Source organism: Sturnira hondurensis, unplaced genomic scaffold (assembly GCF_014824575.4).
Source record: "Sturnira hondurensis isolate 20B ecotype Veracruz unplaced genomic scaffold, ASM1482457v3 Scaffold0009719, whole genome shotgun sequence".
NCBI classification, from domain to species: domain Eukaryota; kingdom Metazoa; phylum Chordata; class Mammalia; order Chiroptera; family Phyllostomidae; genus Sturnira; species Sturnira hondurensis.
Genome location: NW_028082350.1, coordinates 4,145,109 through 4,169,550, shown reverse-complemented (window position 1 = coordinate 4,169,550; position 24,442 = coordinate 4,145,109). Strand labels below are relative to the sequence as shown.

At 39.1% G+C, this 24,442-nt stretch overlaps 1 protein-coding gene and 1 pseudogene across 3 annotated transcripts in view; one reads left to right on the top strand and one right to left on the bottom strand.

Moving 5' to 3' along the window:
* The window catches only part of RNF214 (ring finger protein 214), a 62,772-nt gene that overhangs the window by 731 nt on the left and 37,599 nt on the right, over nt 1–24,442 (top strand). For 2 of the 3 annotated variants that reach the window (XM_037057537.1, XM_037057538.1), the window contains exons 2-6: nt 883–998; nt 3,171–3,681; nt 4,362–4,421; nt 14,642–14,782; nt 17,453–17,592. In XM_037057537.1, the coding sequence (XP_036913432.1) occupies nt 886–998; nt 3,171–3,681; nt 4,362–4,421; nt 14,642–14,782; nt 17,453–17,592 (965 nt within the window). In that variant the 5' untranslated portion in view covers nt 883–885. The remainder of the gene's footprint in view (nt 1–882; nt 999–3,170; nt 3,682–4,361; nt 4,422–14,641; nt 14,783–17,452; nt 17,593–24,442) is intronic. The other variant, XM_037057539.1, reaches the window with a different exon arrangement.
* LOC118994680 (PRELI domain-containing protein 1, mitochondrial-like) lies at nt 5,162–12,063 on the bottom strand (annotated as a pseudogene).

Sequence of the window (24,442 nt, the reverse complement as noted above, 5' to 3'; positions counted from 1 at the left end):
GGAATCTCTGGCTTGGGACTGAAGTGTTGACACAGCTGTCTTCGTACTTGCCAGGGGTGTATAGCTGTTACTATAACTAAAATTTTAAAAATAGAATTTAAACTAACTCTATCTTACACCACCTTACCCCCGATGTATATTTTTTCCCAAAACCATGAGTTTGTTCTGCAACATAAAAGATAAGATGACGGTGTAATCTAAGAAAGTCATCTATTCCGGTTCCTTTACTTGGATTGTCCTGTTTTCAGCTCATTTTCATGCTAGCATAATTTAGATTCTCATACTCTTTTGTACCGTTGTAGTAACTGTGAAGAGTTGTACTTTACTAAGTCACTGGTTGTCAAACTTTTCCCATCCGTGGGGAAGTACTGACAGTAAAAGATACTTGGGTTGCCCAATATAATATTGCTTTTCTTTCACACACAAAACACCTTAAAACTTCTCTTCATGGAGCATGCTTTTAATGTAACAGCAATAAAACAATTTAAAAATGTATGATATTGTTGATATTGGGCCAAACAATGTATCTTTTGTAAATGGTGTTAGGTAAGGTGGGCCATTTGAAAGAGTCTCAAAACTCTATTCTGATGTTTTAAATGACTGCATTTATGCCAAAAGTGAAGAGGACTTTGCAAGACTACTATGGTTATATAAAATAAATATGGTGGTTCCTGAGGATTGATGTCCACTGGGACCTATTGCATGAACTGGCTCTGTTAATACCCTCCTATAGAGTAAAGGCTCTTAAATATTTTCTCCTGGGGTTCAACTTTGTTTCTTTCCTGGAACAACTAACTGTTTTGTGGGCATTCTGAGGGGAAAAGATACATTTGTTTTAAAAACTTGAAACTCGTGGCCTGTAATTTGTTTCTGAATGTACAGAGCATGATGGCTGCGCCTGAGGTGGCTGGTGTGGTGGACAATGCCCCCAATCCTCCGGAATCCTCGTCTAGTGTTTGTGCTTCCAAATCAGACGGAGGTCTCCTAGGTGCTCTAAGGTAATGTGTGGATTCTTGATTGGGAAGGTGTTTTTTGGGTAAAGAGCTTTTGAGCTGGGTTTCTTATGGAAGTGTAGCTGCTCTTTTCTCTTTTTGGTTTTAGTAGCACTGCACTGCACTAGATTAAGATTCTTAAAGGTAGGGACTCTCTGGTTTATATTTTTATTTCTGGTGCATAACAGCATCTGACACTCAACAGATATGCTAAATGTTTACTGAATAAATAGATTAGAATACAAGGGGCCAGACTCATCCAAAAATGCAAATATTTCTTTACTCTATCCTACATGGATTATATGTTAATTTAACTACATGTTTATATATCACACACATGTGTATATATATACATACACATCTTCTATGTAATATGTACATAGATACATGTATATACATATATATGTGCATTTGTATTTATATAGCTGTATGTATCTCTATATAGATAGCTTTGGTAATATGGTTTACTGCTTCATGTATATATTTTGCTTACCACCCAAACTCTTGAGGGCAGGAATTATGATTATCCAACCTTATATCTTACAGTGCTTGACACATTGTATGTACAGTCTTGTACTAAATTGACTATAGATTCTACTTCAGCTTTTTCCTAGAGTATCTAGGACCTAATGCAATAGATAATGCTGTACTAATAGCTATTTATGTATTACATTTAATCCTCCCTACAATCCCAGGAGGTAGGTGCTAATATTATTATTCCCATTTACAGGTGAGGAAACTGTGACACAGAGAGGTTAGTAACTTGCCCAAGGTTGCCAAGCTATGTTGGAGTCAGGGTTTGAACCCAGGCTTGTCTGACAACAGAGTACTTTAATAAATATTTGTTTAAATGAAGAGAAGTTTGTTAGTAAATGAGTAATGGGGAAAAATGTTAAGTAAGTCTAACCGTAAACTTGGATCTTCAATTTGTAAATAAAATCAGCCACATACTACTAGTAATAGTAATACCAATTAAAGTTTATTGAGTGTTTACTATGTGCCAGGCACTGTACTAAATATTTAAGGTGCATTATTTCATGTGATCCTATTATTTCACAATAATCATATTAAGTAGGTGACAGTATTTTTATTTTACAAATGGAGTTAAGTAATTTGCCCAGAGTCAAACAACTAGTAAGTAGTAGAGTCAGGATTCACCTGTAGATACTATATGTGCCCAAATTTGTAATGAATTGCCCCCCTCCCAACTCCTCAACTCCCAGCAAGGAATCAGCTTGGAGTATTTATAAAGATTTTCATATTACATGATGTTCTCTCGGTTGTTTTATTTTGAGCAGCAAGTGCTACTAAGGAAAGAAAGGCATAGTGACCTGAAGCTTCAGTGTATGCTAGTTTGGGGTTTTTAAGAAAGGCAAAGAAATTTAACACAGATTTAGTCATTATTCTTTTGTGAAAAACTTAACAGTTGCAAATGTTGAATGTCACTGTAAATAGATTTTAAAGATCTCTTAAAAACTAATACATTAGGTCGCCGCAATAAACAATAAAACAATTAGCCCGGTGTTGTACCTGTGTGTCCTTGTCTGGGATAAAATTTCTACTTACAGCTTCAATTTTTGACTCAAAATTGTTTGTACTTATAACAGCTCAAAGTGAAGGTGCTATGCTCTGGAAAACTGTCAAAGAACCTAAAAAGTGGTTCTGGTCAGAGATCTGTATAGTGATTTAGAGTGAAAATTATTTTTGTGACATGTGAGTGTGGAATAAAAACATTTCTAAATTAATATTTTATTTATTAAAATATGTGTAACTAACTTAATACATGTAACAAAATGAAATATTCTAATATTAGGCTATTTCATTGGTATTATTCCTGAACGTTAGGAATAGTAATAAGAATTGAATACTAATTATTCAGATTGGCCTTCAAAAAGCTTTTGAATCTTCAGAGTCACGTGTGTAGTCATTTACTGTAGACTGTGTCCAAAATCCAGGTTCTTAACCACCAAGCTATACTCCCTATATGTGGGGTAAATATCACTGAATAAAAACTAAGTTTTTTCATTTTGATAATTTGGGGGGGGGTTATTCTTTTGTTCTTGTTCTTTTAGAGGTTGCATGAAAATCCTGGCAGAGGTTGCCCACTGCCAGGATTATGTATTTAATCCTCTTTAAGATTGGGTGAAGAGAGAAACTTTTTATCTTATGTTTTGGTAGCCCCAAAGACCCTGCACAGAAGCACAAGAACTCGCCTCTGTCAAGTGTAAGTAGCCAAACGATAACCAAGGAGAATAACAGAAATGTCCATTTGGAACAGCCAGAGCAGAATCCTGGTTCGTCAGCAGGTGACACTTCAGCAGCGCACCAGGCGGTTTTAGGAGAAAACTTGGTAGCCACAGCCCCCTGTCTTTCTGGCAGTGGGTCTCAGTCTGATTTGAAGGACATGGCCGACACAGCAGGAGAGGAGGGGGACACATGCCTCCGGGAGAGCCTCCACCCTGTCACTCAGTCTCTTAAGGCAGGGTGCCATACAAAGCAACTTGTCTCCAGGAATTGTTCTGAAGAGAAATCCCCACAAGCCTCCGTCCTAAAGGAAGGTAGCAGGGACTCAGGCTTGGATTTCCGACCTGTAGTACCTCCAGCAAATGGGGTTGAAGGAGTCAGAGTGGATCAGGATGATGATCAGGATAGCTCTTCCCTGAAGCTTTCTCAGAACATTGCTGTACAGGTCAAGTATCAAGTTTCTACTATTAAAATGGAATTTGGGCTTTTTTTTTTAGGGTAAGAGACATTTCTTCATGGTTGGCGGAGAACTACTCTTTATTATTTTTTTTTTTACTGGCAACTTGATTACTATTTCCATTTGGTGCTATGTGATGACTTCATTCTGGTGTTCAGTAAATAATAAAGCCAGGAGCCATTGTCTTATTAATTGTGGTGACTAGGAACTTTATGATCTACACATAATCTCTTTCACTGAGTAATTGATGAGTGTAGGTCATTCATATTCATATTTCCCATCTTTGTCCTTGCAGGAGGAATCCTTGTTAATTCTCTGACCTACATCTTAAGAAGTACAATGTATCCTGCCTTATAGTGACTGGTGTGCTTTGTTGTAGGAGGAAAGATGGGTGCCATAGGTTGTAGAGGGCAAAATTCCAATCTCAGACTTCAGGCTGTCTCTCTGTTAGTTGTTGGGTTTTGTTCAGGTTATTTGGTGGGATAAGTGCTCAGTGCAGTGTGGATGTCAGCATCCATTTGCCAGAACTACAGTGCTTCTCTTGCTGTGAAGCCAGTAAGGTAGTTTCTTAGTTACTTGTGGCAGATTTCTAAGTAAAAGTTCTAGAGTAATTCTTCCTCTTAAAATGTCACTGAATGGTTCTGAATATATTGTTTTTTTCTTTATAGACTGACTTTAAGACTGCTGATTTAGAGGTAAACACAGATCAAGATATTGAAAAGAACCTGGTAAGTAGGTAAACTGTCATTGTTGATATATAAAACCATTAATGCAGAAAATCTAGTCATATGATCTCAGTTGGAAAAGGTGCAGGAACCTCCTTTATACAATTCCTGATGGATAGTCGGCTGACTTCTACATGATTACTTCCAGAGATGGGAAGCTTACTGCTCACAAAGCAGCCTGTTGCATTTTTAAAATAGTTCTTATTGTTAGATCTCATTCTGAGGTGAGGACAGAACTTCTAAGACTTGTTGTAATTCTCCCTTGAGCTATGTAGAGTAAATCTAAATCTTCTTTTACTTGTTAGCATTACGTGTTTTTTGGAGAGGTGGGGGCACTGATTGAATTCAGCAAATACTTACTGAGTTCATATTATGTGCTTGATATTGTTCCACGTACTTGGGACACATCAGAGAACGAAACAAAGGTCCCTGCCCTCATGGAGCTTACAGTCTGGTGTTTATGATCACTTTGCCTGTGTGCTGCCTGTGACCCTGTGCAAGTCATAGCACCTCTCTGTGCCTCTGTCCTCAGCTACTTGATGCAGGAAGAAGCAAACCCAGCCCTGATGTGGGTAACATGTCTGGTGCACTGTAGATGCCAAACAAGACACCACACTCCCAAACTACCACCTGTACAGTAGATTGGGCTGGAAGTTAACTTTTAATAATAAAGTACAAGTGAGGAGGGCAGAAGAAGTGGAGCCGGGTAGCCTGGTGTGCTGTAGCACCAGGGTTTGGGCTAGCTACACCAACTGCTGCTGCTGCTATTGCTGCTTGGTGGCTGCCTTGCTGACAAGGTTCTTGGCCTTTTCTTTACTGGCAATGCCATCTCCTCTGCCTTCTTGGCTTTCTTGGCTGTCTCGAACTAGGGTTTTGGAAGGGGCCTCACCTTGCGCCTTGGCCAAAATATATTCAAAACCCTTCATTGTCTTGGTCACATTGCTTTTGAACTGGGCGACACCAAATTCCTGGACAGCTCTGAAGATGCCGAATAAGCTAGAGGAGACCCAGCCTTCCTAGCAGATTTCAGTCCAGCTGCTGTTATCAGTTCACACAGTAAACACATCATTTCTCCACACCAGCAGTTGGGCATGGTTGATATTCCAGGTGAAGGTAGTCATGGTCTGGTTCTGTGGTCCACAATAGAATCCTCCAGTATGTACACCGAGTGAGCAGCATTGGCAGGAAACAGGTGCTTGGCCTAGTGGGGCTTCCTGTGGATCTTGACAGGAGTCTCTGGGACAGGAACTTCTGGTCAGGGATCATCTCTTGGTGCATTGAGTCTTCTCTCAAGACATATTGGCTATAGGGGTTTGGGTACTGCTGCCAGAAGGCAGCAAACACTTGATCCCAGCAACTCCAGAGCATGCTGTGGCCCAGAAAATAACTTCACCATCATCCCCAGTCATGGGAACCTTGGCACCTGCTAAGCATCAGGGGTGCAAGGTGGGGCAGGAGAGAGGGCTTGTGCACAGGTGGTGGCATGCAGAGGCCAGGTTGGGTTTGGTGTACACTCGCCAACTTTGCAGCTCAGTCACCATCAGTCCATGCCCCAGGAGCTGCTGCCATCATAAGAAGTTTTCCAGTAGCCCTACATAGTTTTGAAGTTTTGTAGTTTTGTTTTTCCTTGCCTCTTTCTCTTAACTCTCAGGACTGAACCTTTCTAGTTGAAACATCCCCAGATGTTTTCTTTCATTTTAAGATTTTATTTATTTTTAGAGAGAGGGGAAGGGAACGAGAAAGAGAGGGAGAAAAACATTAATGTGTGGTTGCCTTTGCACGCCCCCCAGCTGGGGACCTGGCCTGCAACCCAGGCATGTGCCCTGACTGGGAATTGAACTGGCAACACTTTGGTTTGCAGGTTGGCACTCTATCCACTGAGCCACACCAGCCAGGGCCCCAGATTTTTTTTAACAGACCTTTTTTCTTTATGTGATAAGTTTCAGTCCTTTCATCATCTTGGTTACCTTTTTATCCAGACTGTTCCATCTTATCAATGTTTTTTTTTTGAAATGCAATACTGAAAACTAAGTGTAATAATCCAGACAAAGTGTAATTAATTTATAATACAATGGGGCTCTCATGCTCCAGCTTACTGTCTCGTAAGCTGTTGCCTTATTTTGGCAGTCTCATCACTTTCAGTCAAACTCCATCAATTCTTTATCTCTTGTGTGGTGGACTCCGGCCAGCAGAGTTGGCCTGTTGTGGCTGACATGAATGAATGCACAGGCGACAGCAATCCTGTGGAGAAAAAGGGAACAGCACCACTACTCTCTCAAGGGGAGAGTGTCTATGGGTGCCTCGGCCACTCCCTCAAGAGGGGAGCACCCCAACCCTTGCCTAGACAGGCTTTTATTGTTTTCCTCAGGTCTTACATCAGAGAAAGATTTATTGTCTATTACATAGAATATTACTGTCTGCATTTTAAGTATAATCAAGAAAATGAAAATAACAGGCAGAGGGGAATGGCGATGAGCTGATTAGCTCTGTCCTTGGGCAAATTCACACAAGCTTTGGATATTACCTTGAAGATAGACAATACGTATTTGTTGTCTTAGACCAGGGTGATGGAGTTTTAGCAAGAGCATAACAGTCTGTATGCATTTTCTAGGCCTGGTTCCTATGGGAAAACTCAGTTTGGAGGTCTGGCTCCTGCCCACCACCTTGCTTCTGTAGGTTTTCCATACAGAGCTGAGTCACGTTCGCCAGACTTAAACAACAGGTCCCCTACAATTCCCCCTTTTTTTCATTTTGTTAAGGCTGTTGTAGTGATGCATCCCACAAGACTTGCTACTTGCTGGTCTCTTTTGCAACCCTGGGTAAATAATTTGTAAATGTATCATAATATACAAAACATTATTAAAATCAGTAAACAACCAGCGGCTCCAGTGACCCACAGTCTTAGGTTGAGTCCATCAAACCAGTGTTTTTGCTTTAATGACAGAGATTATCATTACGGGTTTGAAGAATCTCCTGCTTAGTTAAGCGTTGAATGTCCTACAACTGTTGGTGTAACTCCAGCTGCAATTTATTGATTTGTCTCTTTAAATTAATAGAAAAAGCTCCTCTTAGATGATGTTGAATATCACTCCAGGAATATTGGCTGGAGTTCTATTGTAGTGGGGTGACACACAGTTTGGAGAAACCAGGATCACAGGTCAGCTGCTGACGGGTCACTAGTGCATCTGGTGTTCACCGATCCAGTTGAGCGCTGGTTCAACTGCAGAAAGTCGAGTCAGGATCACTCTGGGCCTGTTGAAGCATTTCTAAAGTGGAATTGGTTTAAGAGAATATCAACAGTATGAGCAGTTTGAACTGACTCAATGAGGACAGCGGTTGCTTTGGCTGCAGTAGCCACATCAACTATAGCAGAAACAGTAAGTGCAATCAAAGTGCCAACAAACTGTCGGACTGTTAATGAGGCCAGCGCATGGTTAAGCGCTATTATGCCATGGGGATCTTCCCATTCTCTGGTTACATTAACTGGTACCCATATCTGAGTTTGTCTTCTAACCATAAAAACTGTAGTGAGGCTTAACTAATACTGAGATGAGTAAGACAGCTGCATATATGGAGCCTGCAGGGACAGGCAAAGAATAAATTTTTGCTGATTATAAAAGACTTGAGTTGTTCCTGGAGTTGCCAAAAACAAGTAAGGGTGAGAGGTACAAACTGTGACCCAATCTTGTTTTAGAGGGCAATCCTAATAGAGGCTTTAAAAAAAATTTCTATACAGGTGTTTTCTAGCAATAAAAGGCAAGCCCATTTTTCAGGACTTGTGATGCCAAGGGCTAATGTGGTTGGGAGAAACAATTCTGATTATAGGTGTCCTGGTACCAGGCCCCTCCCACCACTATATTAGTATATGGGATTTGAAGCAGAGCCAAAGCTATTGTTGTGCCAAGTTTAGCCAGTATTTTCCAATTAGCTCCCCAGTTCTCCACTACAAAAGAACTTTTGGGGAGAAAAGCAATAGTGGCATTTGGTCCTCTGCACAAAGACCAAGAGACTGAGTCTTTATGATTTTTGTCTAAAGTACAAGGCGGAACCAAGGGGGATTAAGAGTATGATAAATCCCCTCCTGGGTACACAGGCCAATTACTGTATTGCTCTTTGCCTGCAGCATGAAGTTGTTCCTTTAAAGGAAAACACAAAGTGTCAATAAGAACAGAAAAATAAACTAGTAAATACTTAGCAACATAAACCATATTTTTTGGTACCAGAATTCAGTGTTTGTTTTCTTTAATGGGCTGTCTGGTCTGTTAGCTGATTAGTTTTCATTTCCAGGTAGTGGAGCTTGATGTCTGTTTTGTTATAAGGTTTCAATTCACCCTTTTAGCTGGAAGCCAGACAGGACCTGTAGGGGTGGAAACACATGCATACCCACTTCTCCATGTTAAGAGATCTACAGGGGCTTGTCAAGAACCCTGTCTCTCAGTGGATCTCTTTATAGGACTTGAGGATAAGATGACTTTGGTTCTTTCTTCTGAAAATGTTTTTCAGTTGGAGTACAGAGTGATTCATCACAGTTTAGAAAATTATAGGTAAACATAGTTAACATAATCAAATTTTGGGGGCTAGACTCCTCACTCCCCCTTTTTTGTTTTTTAAGAAGATTTTAAAAGGAATGATGCACCCGTTCAACAATTGCCTGACAAGTTGGATTGTAAGGTATTCCTGTTTTATGTTGGATATTCCAACGCTGAAGGAAGGCTTGAGTAGAATGAGCAAGATATCTTGGGCCATTATCAGTTTTAATTTGCTGAGGTCATCTTGAATGACTAAAGGTTTCAAGCCAGTGGGCTTGTATATTTTTAGCAGATTCTCCTGTTAAAGTAGATATATGTAGGGTACTAGAATAAGTATCAATAGAAACATGAATGTATTTGAACTTTCTAAAAGGAGAGTAATGAGTGACATCTGTTTGCTAAATTATTTGAGAACTTAGTCCTTGAGGGTTAACTGTTGAGGATGAAGGGGCCTTAGTAAGGGCTTGACAGTCAGGGCATTCTTTGATAGTTTGCTTAGCTTGGGAATGATAAAGAAATAGTCTTTTAACTTTTTCTATTACTTTTTCTGTTTAGCTTCGGGGGTCTGATTTTTGCCCTTCTGGAAGGGCTCCTCTTGGCTTTTAGCCCTTAACCCTTGGCTTTCTAGTTTGTAATAGGTAGGGAGCAGTTGGCTGAAAAATAGCCTCAGTTTTAAAAGTGCTATTTTTTTTTCTCTGCTTGGAAAGATAGGCCCTCTACTTTTTTTGTAAGCTGCAATGAGTCGGAGCAGCAAGTTAACTGTCTCGTTGTTTTTAGGACTTGGTGGTTCTTAGGTTTAGAATTTGTAAGGGAAATGGAGAGTATGAGGGGCATTCTGCCCAAACATGTTTTAGACAAAAGTGGTTATGTGCCAAGGGCCTTCATGACTCAACTGACTAACCATCCCTCTGGGAGAATAGGCATTTCTTCCCCAAGGAAATGATCAGTGTTTACAGGTACTGAGTTAAAAAATAATACTTAGTCTTCCATGGAGAAGGGCTAGTTCTCCCTGGGAGATAATATATTTTATTTTTACAATAAAAGGTCATGGCTCTGGCATAAACAAGGAGGATTCTTAATATTTGTTTAACACGTCACACCTCCTATCCCACTTATAGCATGCTTTAGATTGACAAATTTATGAACACATTCATAACTCTTAGAAACAGTTTTTCTCTACTGGCAAATACATTTATTTTATTTTTCTTGGTTATTACTGCATTCTTGCAATGTGCTCAAAGTGAGCTGTCTCATTATCTGGTGCCCTTGAAAAATTTTAGGGAGGTTGAAGAAGAGGGAGGGAAGATGCTAAGCTCAGCATACCTTGTTCCCAGGACTGAAGCAGTCCCTGGGTCTTCAGAAATAGGATTCAGAATGATTAAAAGACACATTTTCTCATTGTTTTTCTTTCTGAGCTTTTTACTGTCTGAGGGAAGTGAGATCTTTTTCTTTTTTTAATAATCAATTTAAATTCTTTCTGAGTAGAATCTTTATGATGTAACAATATTAGAGATCTCATTCTATTTATTAAAACATTTTGAATGGGCCTGGCTGGAATAGCTTGATGGATTGAGTGTGGGCCTGTGAACCAGACTATCGCGGTTCAATTCCCAGTCAGGGCACATGCCTGGGTTGCGGGCCAGTTCCCAGCAGGGAAGGAGAGTTGCCTCTCCTGTATGACGCAGGAGAGGCAACCATACATTGATATTTCTCTCCTGTCCTTCCCTTCCCCTCTAAAGATAAATAAATAAAATCTTAAAAAATGGGGGGGGTGGGCTTCTACTGAAAAAAAAAACATTTTGAGACTGAGATGTTACTTTTAAAACAGAAACAAAAATAAAATTCAGGCAAACCAGTATTTTCAAATTAACTCCTCTAAAGGAGGGAGTGAGACACTAGTCTTTATCTCACACACCTGGTGCTGTTTCAACTTTTGCCCAACTTTTCCTGAATAACTAAGTCTAAAGATCCCTTATCAGGGAGATATTTAGCAGCTTTAAAAAACTGCTAGATTAGCATAAAACATTGCTCTTTTTCTTTAAAGAGGCTATTCTTGTTGTTAAAAGGTTTCTTTTTTACTTTTGGTATCTGCCCTTTCAGACTCTGCAGCCTGTTCTAAACCTTAACTAATTAGCTATTGGGGAGTATAGTGTGGAGGGTCAAAAATGTACTGTTGGTGAAAACCATCAGGGAGGGCTGCTTGGTATCCAGGGTACCCTAACCCCGCTTATGGGTTTTAGGTTTTTCCCACACATCTAAGACTGCGAGTGGGGGCTCGAAGCGCCAGGTGACCAACCTTTATATTGCGCTCCCGGATGGAGCTGAGAGTTAATTACTGTTATTGGAATTCCCTGTGCGGCCCCTGCATATCTCAGGGATTGACCCCTGACACTCCGCAAGGCCCCTACTCACCTACGAACGCTTGAGATCTTAAGCCGTAGGGAGGAGATGCCTCTTATCTTCGGTGCCTCAGCAAGAAGCTGAGACACTCATAAACAACCTTGTTAGTAACAACTAACTCTGAGTTCTCAAAGCAATCTATGGAGTCCGGTTGAAACTGAAACACTCATTTACTATCTGCTTTTCAGTTTACAGGCAGGCAGAGGGAAAAGGCAGAATCAAAAGGGCTGCAAAAAGCAGATTTTAAAGAAAGAATACGCAGAGGCACTTGTTTAAAAAAGCTAATAGAAAGGAAAGTTCATTGCTCTCTCTCCCAAGCCTAAAAACTGATTGTGTAGCAGGGGTGGGCTTGTGAATGTTTTTTTACAGTGTGCCTCTCATTGCGTGGACTTTTGCTTGCAGTTGGCAGGAAACCTAGTGTTCTTTCCTGGTCCACTTCCAATTCATCCTGTTGTAGGTGGCTTTGTTGCCTCGAGCGCCCTTATGGCTTTTAAATGCTTGACCTGTACCCACGGGGTACGGTGATTGCCAGAGAGGGAGCAAGGCTTCTGCTTACTAAAGAGAGTGTGATCGCAAGAGACGGCGACCTTGGAAAGATACCCTTTATCTCTAAAGTACAACACACCCTGTGCCCTCCGAAAAGCACTCAGAGTCTTCGGCCCTTACTTAGCCTGTTGCACGCATTCCACCCACGTTGGTGTGTTGACCACAACCATGGCTGATAGCCTTTGCGTCCCTGTTCCTGGGCGCCAGATGTGGTGGACTCCAGCCAGCAGAGTCTGCCTGTTGTGATTGAAGATGAGAATAAATGCACAGGCCACAGCAATCCTGTGGAGAAAAAGGGAACAGCACCACTACTCTCTCAAGGGGAGAGTGCCTATGGATGCCTCGGCCACTCCCTCAAGAGGGGAACACCCCAACCCTTGCCTAGACAGGCTTTTATTGTTTTCCTCAGGTCTTACATCAGAGAAAGATTTATTTCTATTACATAGAATATTATTGTCTACATTTTAGGTATAATCAAAGAAATGAAAATGACAGGCAGAGGGGAATGGCGATGAGCTGATTAGCTCTGTCCTTGGGCAAATTCACACAAGCTTTGGATATTACCTTGAAGATAGACAATACGCATTTGTTGTCTTAGACCAGGGTGATGGAGTTTTAGCAAGAGCATAACAGTCTGTATGCATTTTCTAGGCCTGGTTCCTATGGGAAAACTCAGTTTGGAGGTCTGGCTCCTGCCCACCACCTTGCTTCTGTAGGTTTTCCATACAGAGCTGAGTCACGTTCGCCAGACTTAAACAAACCGGTCCCCTACACTCATGTATTATGTAGTTATAGCTTTCCATTGTATTCCTAGATAATTAGTTTTAAAAACTTAGAGACAGAGGACCCTGACCAGGGTGGCTCAGTTGATTGGATCTTGTCTCCCAAAGCAAAAGGTCTCTAGTTAGATTTGATTCCTGGTCAAGGCACGTGCCTGGGTTGTGGCTTGGTCCCCAGTCAGGGTGTGTGTGAGAGGAAACTGATTGATGTTTTTCACACATCGATGTTTCTTTCCCTCTCTTCCCCATTTTTCTAAAAGATAAATAAAATCTTTTAAAAGATGGGCAAAGATACAAGCAAACATTAAAAAAGAACCTTGGAAACATCACATTTATCTTTGTTACACTGGTCCCCTTTATGTGTCATTGGCATTTGGGGGCAAAAACTTCTACCCTTTAAGTAAATGCCTATCTAAATGTACATTTTTCAAGAGGATGGATAATTCTCTTGTTGGAAAAGCCACCTTGGATCAGGAAGAAGTCTTTAGGGCAAGATGTGTTGAGTGGAAAAAAAGGAAAAGTGTTTGTAGTAACCACATAAGAAAGTGACTGTGTGGAGCATGTTGAAGAAATTTAGAGGCAGATGGAAAGAAATAAATTATTGGGGTACATTAGTCAGACAAGGCCAGTAAAAACTTTTCAATAGAGAGTTGCTACTCGGGAGTTGTTAATAACAGGCAGGTGAAAAATCCTAGGGATGAGAAACCTCACGGAGATATTCTGGGTAGAAGAGAACCTCCAGAGAATAGAAGAGAAAGTCATCTTTTCTCAAGCACATATGCTAATCTGTTTATTTACATAAAACAGTATTTACATAAACAGTATTCATTTTGGTTTCTGTAATTTAAGATGGGGTTTGTATGACTATATAGTAATTGAAGGGGCCAACTGAAGTTGTAAATATACTTCAGTATCAGTCTGAACCTGGTGGTAACTGGCAAGCAATTGGGCCAAAAGAGGCCCAGAGCTGTGTTCTGTTTGGCTGTCTTCTTTTGGGTGGTGGTGCAACCTAAAATTTTTTAGAAAGGCGGTAGAACTAGGCAGGTGTTAAGCTTGGCAGCAATGCAAAAAACTTGGCTCCTGTTCTGCTTGCTCTCCTTTTCATGTGTTTATGGTAATTGTGCACTCCCTTATACCTATGTGTTGTAAATTGGCCCTCTGTAAGTTTTAGCGTCTCTTTGAAAGGTGACCATGGCTATTTTTGATTTACTGATTTGAGGGAGGCAGAGCTGAATTGTGATCCTTGCTTCTATTCCCAACTTTATACGAGAGCTTGCTGCCTTGCTCAACCTGTCCAAGTTTCCTATGCCTCTTAGTGGGTCTCTCAGTTTTCAGAGCTAATGATGTAAGAAATCCTGTTTCTGGATGCATTTTGATAGGTGATGTGTTCTTTGTTTTTGCCCATTGTTTTCCTCTTTCTCTTAATGAATGATAAAATGCCTCCTTCCTCTTATTCCCTAGAGTTGGGATTGACAAACTTTTTCTCTAAAGCGTAAGAAAATAAATATCTTAGGCTTTATGGGCTGTAGGGGCTCTGTTGTAACCACTCCACTCTGCTATTGTAAGGTGAAAGCAGCCTGTAAGCCATTGGCTGTGGCTGTCTTCCTATAAAACTCTACCTACAAAAACAGGCAATGGCTAGATTTGGCCCATAGGCCATAGGTTGCCAACTTCTGCCGTAGAGCAGTTTTGTACAGTAGAACTCCCTGTAATGATGGAAATATTCCCTATCTGTTCTGTCCAGTATGGTAGCCACTAGTCACATGTAGCTATTGAGCACATGGGATATGTCTAGGAGAAAAACTAATTAGATAAATTGATTAATTTATTTTTTAAATTAGTTTAAATTACCATAGCCATACATGGTAATTGAGCAGGCCCCTGGGGAATGTGCTTTGAGCAGGCCCCTGGGGAATGTTTCTTGCAATTATATTGGGGAACTACACTTTTTTTCTGTCGTTACCAATAGGATAAAATGATGACCGAGAGAACCCTGTTGAAGGAACGGTACCAGGAGGTCCTGGACAAGCAGAGGCAAGTGGAGAATCAGCTCCAAGTACAATTAAAGCAACTTCAACAAAGGAGAGAAGAAGAAATGAAGAATCACCAGGTATTCTGTTTATGTTATGATTGTCAGTAATTAAAGCTATAGTCTCTAATCAAACTTTAATTTTGTTTCCAAATTAGTAGAACTAGAAAAGCAGTATTTAACTTTTTAATGGTTATTGTAGAATTTTAAGGATAAAAACCTTTGAGGTCATCTTGTTCAAACTCTGACTTGTCTTTTAGTTCAGAGAGAAAAGGAATGTTTATTTAATATAGCTTTTTGACATAATTGATAGTCAACCTAGAAAATCATTTGATTAGACTGTTTTATCACATCATATTAAAAAGTACTATACTAGGTAAATTAAAAATCCACATATAAAAACTAGAAAAATCTTTGAAATTAGAAAAAAATTTAGGTAATATTTATAAAACCTCAAGTTGTAAGAGATCATTTTAAGCCAGGCAGAAAACCCAGAAGCCATAAAAAATTAATCAATTTAACTACATGTAATTAAAAAATTTTGATACAGCAAATGATTAAAAAACAGTCAAAAAGATCAATGTTAGGCTGAGAGAAAATATTTGTAGTATATCTGATTAAGGGTTTAATATTCGTGACACTTTGAGACTCCTATAAATTTTTGGTAAAATCAAATTATCTATAGAAAAAACAGGAAAAGTTATTGTATTGGCTCCCTATTGCTGCTGTAACAAATTACCATGAATTTAATGGCTTAAAACAACACAAATTTATTATCTTACAGTTTTTATAGGTCAGAAGTCCAACTTGATGTCACTGGGTGAAAGTCATAGTGTCAGCAAGGTCGTACTCCCTTCGGTGGGCTTTAGGAAAGGATGTGCTTCCTTGCATTTCCAGCTTATGGAGGCTGTGTGCAGTCCTTGACTTGAGGCTCCCTCCTCCATCCTCAAGTCGGTAGCATTGCATCTCTGACCATTCTTCTCTAATCACATTTTCCTGGGGTCATCATAGGGTTAGGTTCTTCATTTTTAAAGACCCATGTTGTGATTAGATTGTGCCACCCAGATAATCCACGATTACCTTCCCATTTCAAGATTCTTACCTAAGTCACACCTGCAGAGTTTCTTTTCCTGTGGAAGGTAACATATTCACAAGTTCCAGGAATTAGAATGTGTCTATATTTTGAGGGTAGGGGCTACTATAGATAGTAATTAGCAGAAGAGGAATAGCAAATAGATCATAAATACAAGAAAAGAAGCTCAGCCTCACTGGTATTTATTCATTCACTCAGCAAATGTTTTTTGAGTTCCTGATCCAGGCTCTGAAGATTTAGTGGTGAATGAAACATATTCTCTGCCTCCATTGACTGTTTCTTCTAGTTGGAGAAGACAGTAAAAACAATAAAGAATGGGGGTTAGGGAACCCCCATTATAATTGTTGGTTATAATTGTATTATAATTGTTAGTTACTCTTCCTCCTCCCCCAAGGACTGGCAAAAATGAAATAAGTTGTCAAGTGTGAGGAAAATGAAGTCTTTTCAGACATGGCTAGGAGTATGAATTATTATGACCTTTTTGGAAAAGTTGTTAGGAATTGTCAGTTAAAATTTAAAATGTACACATACTGTGACCTAGCAATTTCATTGTTAAGAGTCTATTCTACAGAAACGAAAGGTTTTGTATGAAAGTGTAGACATCTTGAATGTTTATTACAGTATTGGTTTGTTGTTTGTTTGTTTTTTTAATTTTGTTTATTCATTTTTTTGAAAGATTTTATTTATTTATTTTTAGAGGGGGAGGGAAGGAGAGAGGGAGAGAAATATCAATGTATGGTTGCCTCTCATGCGTCCCCTGCCAGGAACTGGCCTGTAACCCAGGCATGTGCCCTGACTGGGAATCGAACTGTGATCCTTTGGTTCACAGGTCCACACTCAATCCACTGAGCTACACCAGCCAGGGCTACAGTATTGTTTTTAGTTCCAAAAAACTGGAATCAATCTAAGGACTCTTAATAGAGAATGGTTGGGTAAATTGCATATTGGTGCATTATGTCATATTATGCAGCTATTTTTGAGTTAGTTGTATACTGACAATATGTTCATTTTAAGTGTAAAAAAGCAGGATAATAAAATGACCTCTTTTAAAAAAAATGAAAAAGCAATGAAATACCTAAGCATACACATGTTTGTGTGAGAATGGTGAAAGATGTGAAAAGTACAAAGCAATACGTTGATTACTTTATGGATGGAGGTGGTGTGCATTAGGGAGTGACTTAACTTTTTATTACTTCTTTTCATATATATATGTACTTGTTAATAGTAAGAAAAGAAAAAATTAACCTCACACATAATAAAGTGGAACTGTAACAAAACAAGACAAGACCATGCTTGTTGAAAGTAACAAACTGCCACCCTGTGCAAGAATACCTTTCTCAACATTCTTGACAGGTTCATTGAGCCTTTATTTGAACATTGGTAATGGAGAGCTTATTGCTTCACAAGGCAGCAAATTCTATTTTTGAACAATTAGAAAAATTTTCTCCTGTTGAATTGAAATCTGCTTTATTTTAACTGTCTCCCTTACATCTAAATACTAGCTTTTGGAACTACTCATCAACCAGATTCCTTCAGTACAGTTTGAATTTACTAAAGTCAGTATGTTAATTTGTGATAGTTGAAATTAACTTTCAGACCAAAATAACTAATTTATTTCCTTCCTTATTTGTGTGTGACTGTAATTGTATGGGACTCAGGAGATACTAAAAGCTATCCAGGATGTGACAATAAAGCGAGAAGAGACAAAGAAGAAGATAGAGAAAGAAAAGAAAGAGTTTTTGCAGAAGGAGCAGGATCTGAAAGCTGAAATTGAGAAACTTTGTGAGAAGGGCAGAAGGTAAGTGATGCTATTGAGAATAAAAAACCTATGTGTATGTGCATAAGGGGCCAGCCCTGTTTGTATCTCCAGTTTCTTTCAGTCTAATTTTTATTTCAAAAACAAGTACACAAGTAAATATCCTCTAGTGATTGTAGCTTTTGGACTAAAAACAGGTAATTGTTGGGTCCCAAGTTTGATCAAGATTTTGATACGCATCTAACACTTATTTTACTTGCTTTAAAACTTGATTTTTTTAAAAGTTTAGGCTATGAGAATACTTTGATTATATTTGTGCTATTCAGCACCAAAAGCAAACTTCAGAGAATAACACTGTAAGCTGTTTGGAGAGAATTATTTAGTGGATCTGTATCCTCTTCTGGGTATTGAAGCAAGAGTAAGGTGGACATAGAAGTCCATCAGATTTTCAATTTTTCAAGTTGCTTACTCTGAGCTGCCTGGGAATCAAGATAGTTGTGATGACTTTATTTAAATTCTACTAAAACACATTTTTATTTATCAAGAAAATCGTGGCTTGCTAATGTGTGAATGAACTAAGTGAAAAGTAGCAAACTCATTTGGCTGAATCATTTTCCAAGTATGAAAGATAATTATTAAAGGTCAACATGAGAAAGAATGTTTGGAAGAGGGCCCAAAGACCAATCAGTTCTTCTGAGAATCTAGTGATAGTGATTAGAAGATGGATAAGTTGTCCGTGATGATTCATATGCCAGCATTTATAAAGAGTATATTAGAAGTAGAACACTGTAGTAGGCTTATTGATCAAAGCAGCTACCACCACCACCCAACAAGGCCATTGCATTTATCGTCTACATGGGGGAGGATGAGGCACGGATAGGTATGTGTAAGCAGCTTAGCAGCAGGTATCTTAAAAGAGTAGAAATTGGGGAGGTAAGTTTATAATTTTATTCTAAGCTCCATGAAAGATTTCCTTTTGACATGTGCTCTCTGTACTCTATATATTTCTATCTTCTTTACCATCTAATTGGATAGCTACAATTGGTGATTGATACTAACAATTTCTGCTTGTAGTCTTGAAGATCTAATTGGTTTTTTTTATCTATGTCATGCTTTCTGTTATATTTGGGGTTCTTTTTTCTAGAAGTAGGAAAAAAAGTCTTCTTTGCAGATCTTTGTTTTAGCAGTGGTATAAGTTTTATTTAGCATTCCATTTATGATAGGAACTGCGGGCACAAAATTTTGGTCATTGTATTGGTATGCTCAGGCTGCCATAACAAAATACCATAGACTGGGTGGCTTAAACAACAGAAATTTACTTCCTCACAGTTCCAGAGGTTTGAAGTCCAACATCATTTTGCTGGCAGGGTTGGTTTCTGGTAAGACCTCTCTTGTCAGCTTGCAGACACAGCTTCCTTCTTGTTGTGTTCACATGGCTTTTCCTCTGTGCATTCACACTTCTGGTGTCTCTTCTTCCTATTAGGACACCAGTCTTATTGGATTAGAGTCCCATCCTAATGACATCATTCAACTTTAATTACCTCCTCGAATGCCCTAGCTCCAAATACATATTGTGAGTTAAGACTTTAACATATGAGTTAGGGGGGGCTGGCACAATTCAGTCCATAACGGACATATTTGCTATTCATAGCTCTTTTATTCATTCATTCAACCAACCTTTATTGAATATCTACTGTGAGCCAGATAGTCTGGGTCTGGAGAATAAAAAGCCCTCAAGGAGCCCTGGCAGGTGTAGCTGGGTGGATTGAGCACCGGTTTGCAGACCAAAGGGTTGCTGTTTCGATTCCCAGTCTAGGGCACATGCCTGTTTTATGGCATAATAAGTAGATAATTACAAAATAGCATAATGATACCATGATGGTGGTATGAAAACATTTAGATGAAGCGTGTAATCCAGACTGGGTAGAGGGAGTCAGAGAGGATTTCCCAGAGAAAATGATTCCAAAATTGAGTCCTAAGAGATAAGGGGAAGTGACCACTGAGTGCAGTGAATCACCTTGGTTTGATCCTGGGTTAAGTAAACTATACAGGACATTTTGGAATAATTAGGAGCATTTGAATATAGATTACATATTAGGTAATACTGTCAAATGCTAAATATTTTGAGTGTGATTATGGTATTTATGGATATGTAGAAGGTTGTTCTTGCTAAAGTTTTAGGGGTTAAGTTTTGTGATGTTTTAACTTCTAGGTGGTTCAAAGAGAGAGGTAAAGTAAATATAACAAAACAAAGTATCACAACCAGTGAATCCAGATGAAAGGCATATTTGTTCATTGTACCATTCTTTTAAAAAATTTTGTTATTGTATTATAATTGTCCCAATTTTCCCCCTTTGCTCTTTTCTGCTCAGCCCCCGCTCCCACAGTCAATTCCCACACTGTTGTCCATGTCCCTGGGTTATTCATACCTGTGCTTTGACTAGTCCCTTCCCCTTCTTTCCACCATTATCCCTCTCTCTGTTCCCTCATTGTACTATTGTATTAGCTTTTCTGTTTGAAACTTTCAAGAAAAAATTTGCAGTGGTGGGAATTAGCCAGGCAAAGAACTGGGAAAAGACCATGCAGGAAGGGCCCCGCAGGGAGAATAGCAGCTGAGATGTGAGATGGAAAGGAATGAGGCCAGCAGAGTAGTTAGAAACTGGATCATAAAAGACTCACTGCGTTAGGAAGTTTGGGGGTTTTTTCCTGATAGTGAGAGATACTGAAGGATTTAAAGGAGGGGGTAACAAAGGATGAGATTTATATTTTAGATTGATGACTTAGGCAGTTGGAAAATGGATTTGGTGTATTGTAGAGGACTCTTTAGGAGACTGATCTGTCAGGACCTAGGTTAGAATAATGGGGGCCAAAACTAAGACGGTGTCAATGAAGAGGCAAGATGTGAACATGTTTGTAAGATATTGGGGGTAGTAGCACCAGTAGGGGGACAGGGAAAAGTTAGAGTAATTCCCATATTTCTGGCTAAAAAATTGGGATTCTTTTGGAAAATGGGGTTCTTTTATAAGATGTCTTATCTATTTTACTCGTAAGTTTCTACTTAAATTCTACCTACTTTTACAATCTTCCTCATATTTCTTCCTGAACTAATTTCTTTATCCTCAGAACAGCAATATGCCTCTCTGCTCATTTAACAAATGTTTTTATATTATACTATGAATTTTTTTCCATCTGTGTATGTTTTTGCTGGCCATTTATATTGTAAAGCCTACTCTGTCTATATATACAGGCACAAATAACCCCCCTTTTTATTACAAAATCTTTTATTACAAAATGATAAGGATATAATTCTGTAACAACAGTATCACACTCAAGCACACCATATGATATTTTAGGTGAAATATTCACATTTAAACTAAATTATTATACCCATATTATTTTAAGTATATTTTATTAATTATGCTATTACAGTTGCCCATTTTTCTCTCCCCTTTATCCCTCTTTGCCCTGCACCCCCCTTCCCACCAGCATTCCCTCCCTTAGTTCATGTCCATAGGTCATACATACAAGTTCTTTGGCTTCTCCATTTCCTATACTATTCTTAATTTCCCCCTCTCTATTTTGTACCTACCATTTATGCTTCTTTGTACCTTTTCTCACATTCTCTCCCTCCCCCACCCACCATGTGTTCTCCATTTCTGTGATTCTGTTCTTGTTCTAGTTGTTTACTTAGTTTGTTTTTTGTTTATTAGGTTCAGCCGTTGATAGTTGTGAGTTTGTTGCCATTTTACTGTTCATAGTTTTGATCTTTTTCTTAGATAAGTCCCTTTAACATTTCATAGAACAAGGGCTTGGTGATGATGACCTCCTTTATCTTGACCTTATCTGGAAAGCACTTTATCTGCCCTCCCATTCTAAATGATAGTTTTGCTGGATAGAGTAATGTTGGATGTAGGTCCTTGCCTTTCATGACTTCAAACACTTCTTTCCAATTCCTCTTGCCTGCAAGGTTTCTTTTGAGAAATCAGCTGATAGTCTCCTGTGCATTCCTTTGTAGGTAACTGTCTCCCTATCCCTTGCTGGTTTTAAGATTCTCTCCTTATCTTTAATTTTGGGTAATGCAGTTATGATGTGTTTTGGTGTGTTCCTCCTTGGGTCCAACTTCTTTGGGACTCTGAGCTTCCTGAACTTCCTAGAAGTCTGTTTCCTTTGCCAAATGGGGACCTTTTCCTTCATTATTTGTTCAAATACGTTTTTAATTTCTTTCTTCCTCTTCTCCTTCTGGCACCCCTTTGAGTCAGATATTAGAACATTTAAAGTTGTCCTGGAGGTTCCTAAGCCTCTCCTCATTTTTTTTGAATTCTCATTTCTTTATTCTGTTCTGGTTGACTGTTTCTTCCTTCTAGTCCAAATCGTTGATTTGAGTCCCAGTTTTCTTCCCTTCATCGTTGGTTCCCTGTATATTTTTCTTTATTTCAATTTGCATAGCCTTCACTTCCTCCTCTGTTTTGTATCTGTGCTAAGTCATTTCTGTGAGTATCCTGATTACCAGTGTTTTGAACTGTGCACCTGATATATTGGCTATCTCCTTGTCACTTAGTTCTTTTTCGGGAGTTTTGATCTGGTCTTTCATTTGGGCAGTATTTCTTTGTCTCAGTGCACCTGTTATGGTGTAAGGGGTGGAGCCTTAGGTGTTTGCAAGGGTGGGGCAACCCACATTGCTGCATTTTGGCTCTGTATGTAGGGGAGGGGTCAGAGAGGGAACAGTGGCGCTAGCTCAGCTCTTGCTCCACTTTCAGTGACTTACCTTGCTATCTACACGCAAATTAGGCCCTTCTGGTGCTGATTCCCAGGTGGTGAGTTTGTTGTAGAAGGTCTCTCCAACAAACTCTGCTGTGAGGCTGGGAGTTTCTCCTGTTGCCGAAACCACCACAGGTTATTATAGCCAGAGGTTTTGAGACTTTAGTTTCCCATGCTGGGATCCTGGATTGTATAGTCTGTCTCACTTCCCAGTTGTTCCTCCCAGCTTATCCACGTGCAAATGTGGGACTACCTGGTCTCCCAGCCACTGCCTTGCCTGCCAGGTCTGTTACCTTGCCATGTGTCCTCTCCACCCCTGCTGCCCATCTCCACCCCACCTACCAATCTGAATGAATATTTCTTCTTTAACTCCTTGGCTATTGGCCTTTCATATAGTTCAATATTGGCAGTTCTAGTTGTCTTTCTTTTCAAATTGGTTATTGGTTGTGTGAAGAAGCAAAGCATGTCTACCTATGCCTCCATCTTGCTTGGAAGTCTCTAATCCTTTTTTTATTACACTCATATTATTACCCTACCAACCACACTCAAACAGGCATTACTTCTGCCAGACCCCTGTATTTTGGTTGGCCAAAATGTGCATATGCTTTTTTCCGTTAAATGGAGGACATATTTTTCATTGTCACCAATAACTTTATTGTTTTGGATATTTTGAGTATGTGGACTGTCTCCCACATGGTATAACATTTATTTTCTCAATTAATGTCTTGATTGGTTACTACCAACTTCAGTTTGTCTATCTAACCATGGAGCATGAGTGAGAAATCTCCAGCACGAAACTTCGCAAACCACTTTTGACATGTTCAATCAGTCACAGCACCTTCTGCATACACTGCACAAATCTTTTTTTGTGTTTTGGTTGTGTTTTTACCTTTTTTGAAATAGGAAAGCAGAATATGCACTGAAAATGTCACTTATTTTCTTCCATCTTCAATATTAAAATGACTACACAAAAATTCACCAATTTTGGTAAGTTTTTTTTGTAAATGCACACTGATGTGACAGCTGTCACAATACAATCTCACAAAATTGTTTTGAAAGAAGTTATAGACAACTAAGTGCTACTAGAGCCATCTTACAGAAGAAAACCAAGTGAACTTTTTGGCCAACTATCTGTGTGTATTAAAAAAACTTATAAATTTATATTTCTGATAATTATTTGACAATTATTTGTTGAACTATTGCATAGGAAATTAAGAGGATTTTTCATTGATATTATAGAAGGTAACATCATTAATAGAATTCTGCTAAGTTCTTTGTACTATTTGGAGATAGTCACTATGCATTTTAACATACTTAAATTTTTAAAGAAGGTACCTTGAACTGACCAAAAAAAACTCAAATATCTGGGTTAGTTACATATTTGATTTTTTTTCTGAACACCTGGATCCTTTGCCATGGATGCTGTCTTGCTTTTTGTGAGGATACTTTCTAGTTCCCACCTTTCATTCATCAAAGTTATTGCTGGCATTAGAAGGGTTTGGCTTGCATGCTAGTACTCTTCCAGAACACAACTTTTTAAGCTCCCTGCCTTTAATAGTGACTCATCGAGAATGGCAGCAGGTATGGCTCTTTCAAAATAAAAGATGGTGAACTTGCAGTTTAAAAGACCTCATCAGTTGATTTGTAGAAGTAGTAGCTTAAACAAGTAGCAGAAAAACAGCAGCAGTATCAAACATTTTTAAAAAATATTCTGAGCTTGTCTGATGAACTCATGTGATAGAGTGATTGATAAGTAGCAGATCAGGGGAATGGTTGTTGGAAACATTAACTTCGGGTGTGATATAAACATCTATGTATGCCAAATAGAAATTGATGGTTCATAAGGGATTCATTTAAAAAATTTCTCACCAAATGCTTGTTTATTTAATTGGTATGATTTGAACCCCTAATAACTTTTCTAGTGATCAGTAAATCTAGTGAGTGTTTCTTATGTGCAATATCAGTCAGGCTGTTGTTGCAGCATCCCACACTTTGACCTCAGCCTTCAGTCTTTCCAGCTTTCTGTATCATTCCCGATAAATCTACACTTTGACCACATCAAGGCCTCTTTCTTGTTCAGTGACCTCACTCTGTTTACATTAGGCTTTAGACCCCTGGAAGCACTTTTTTAGAC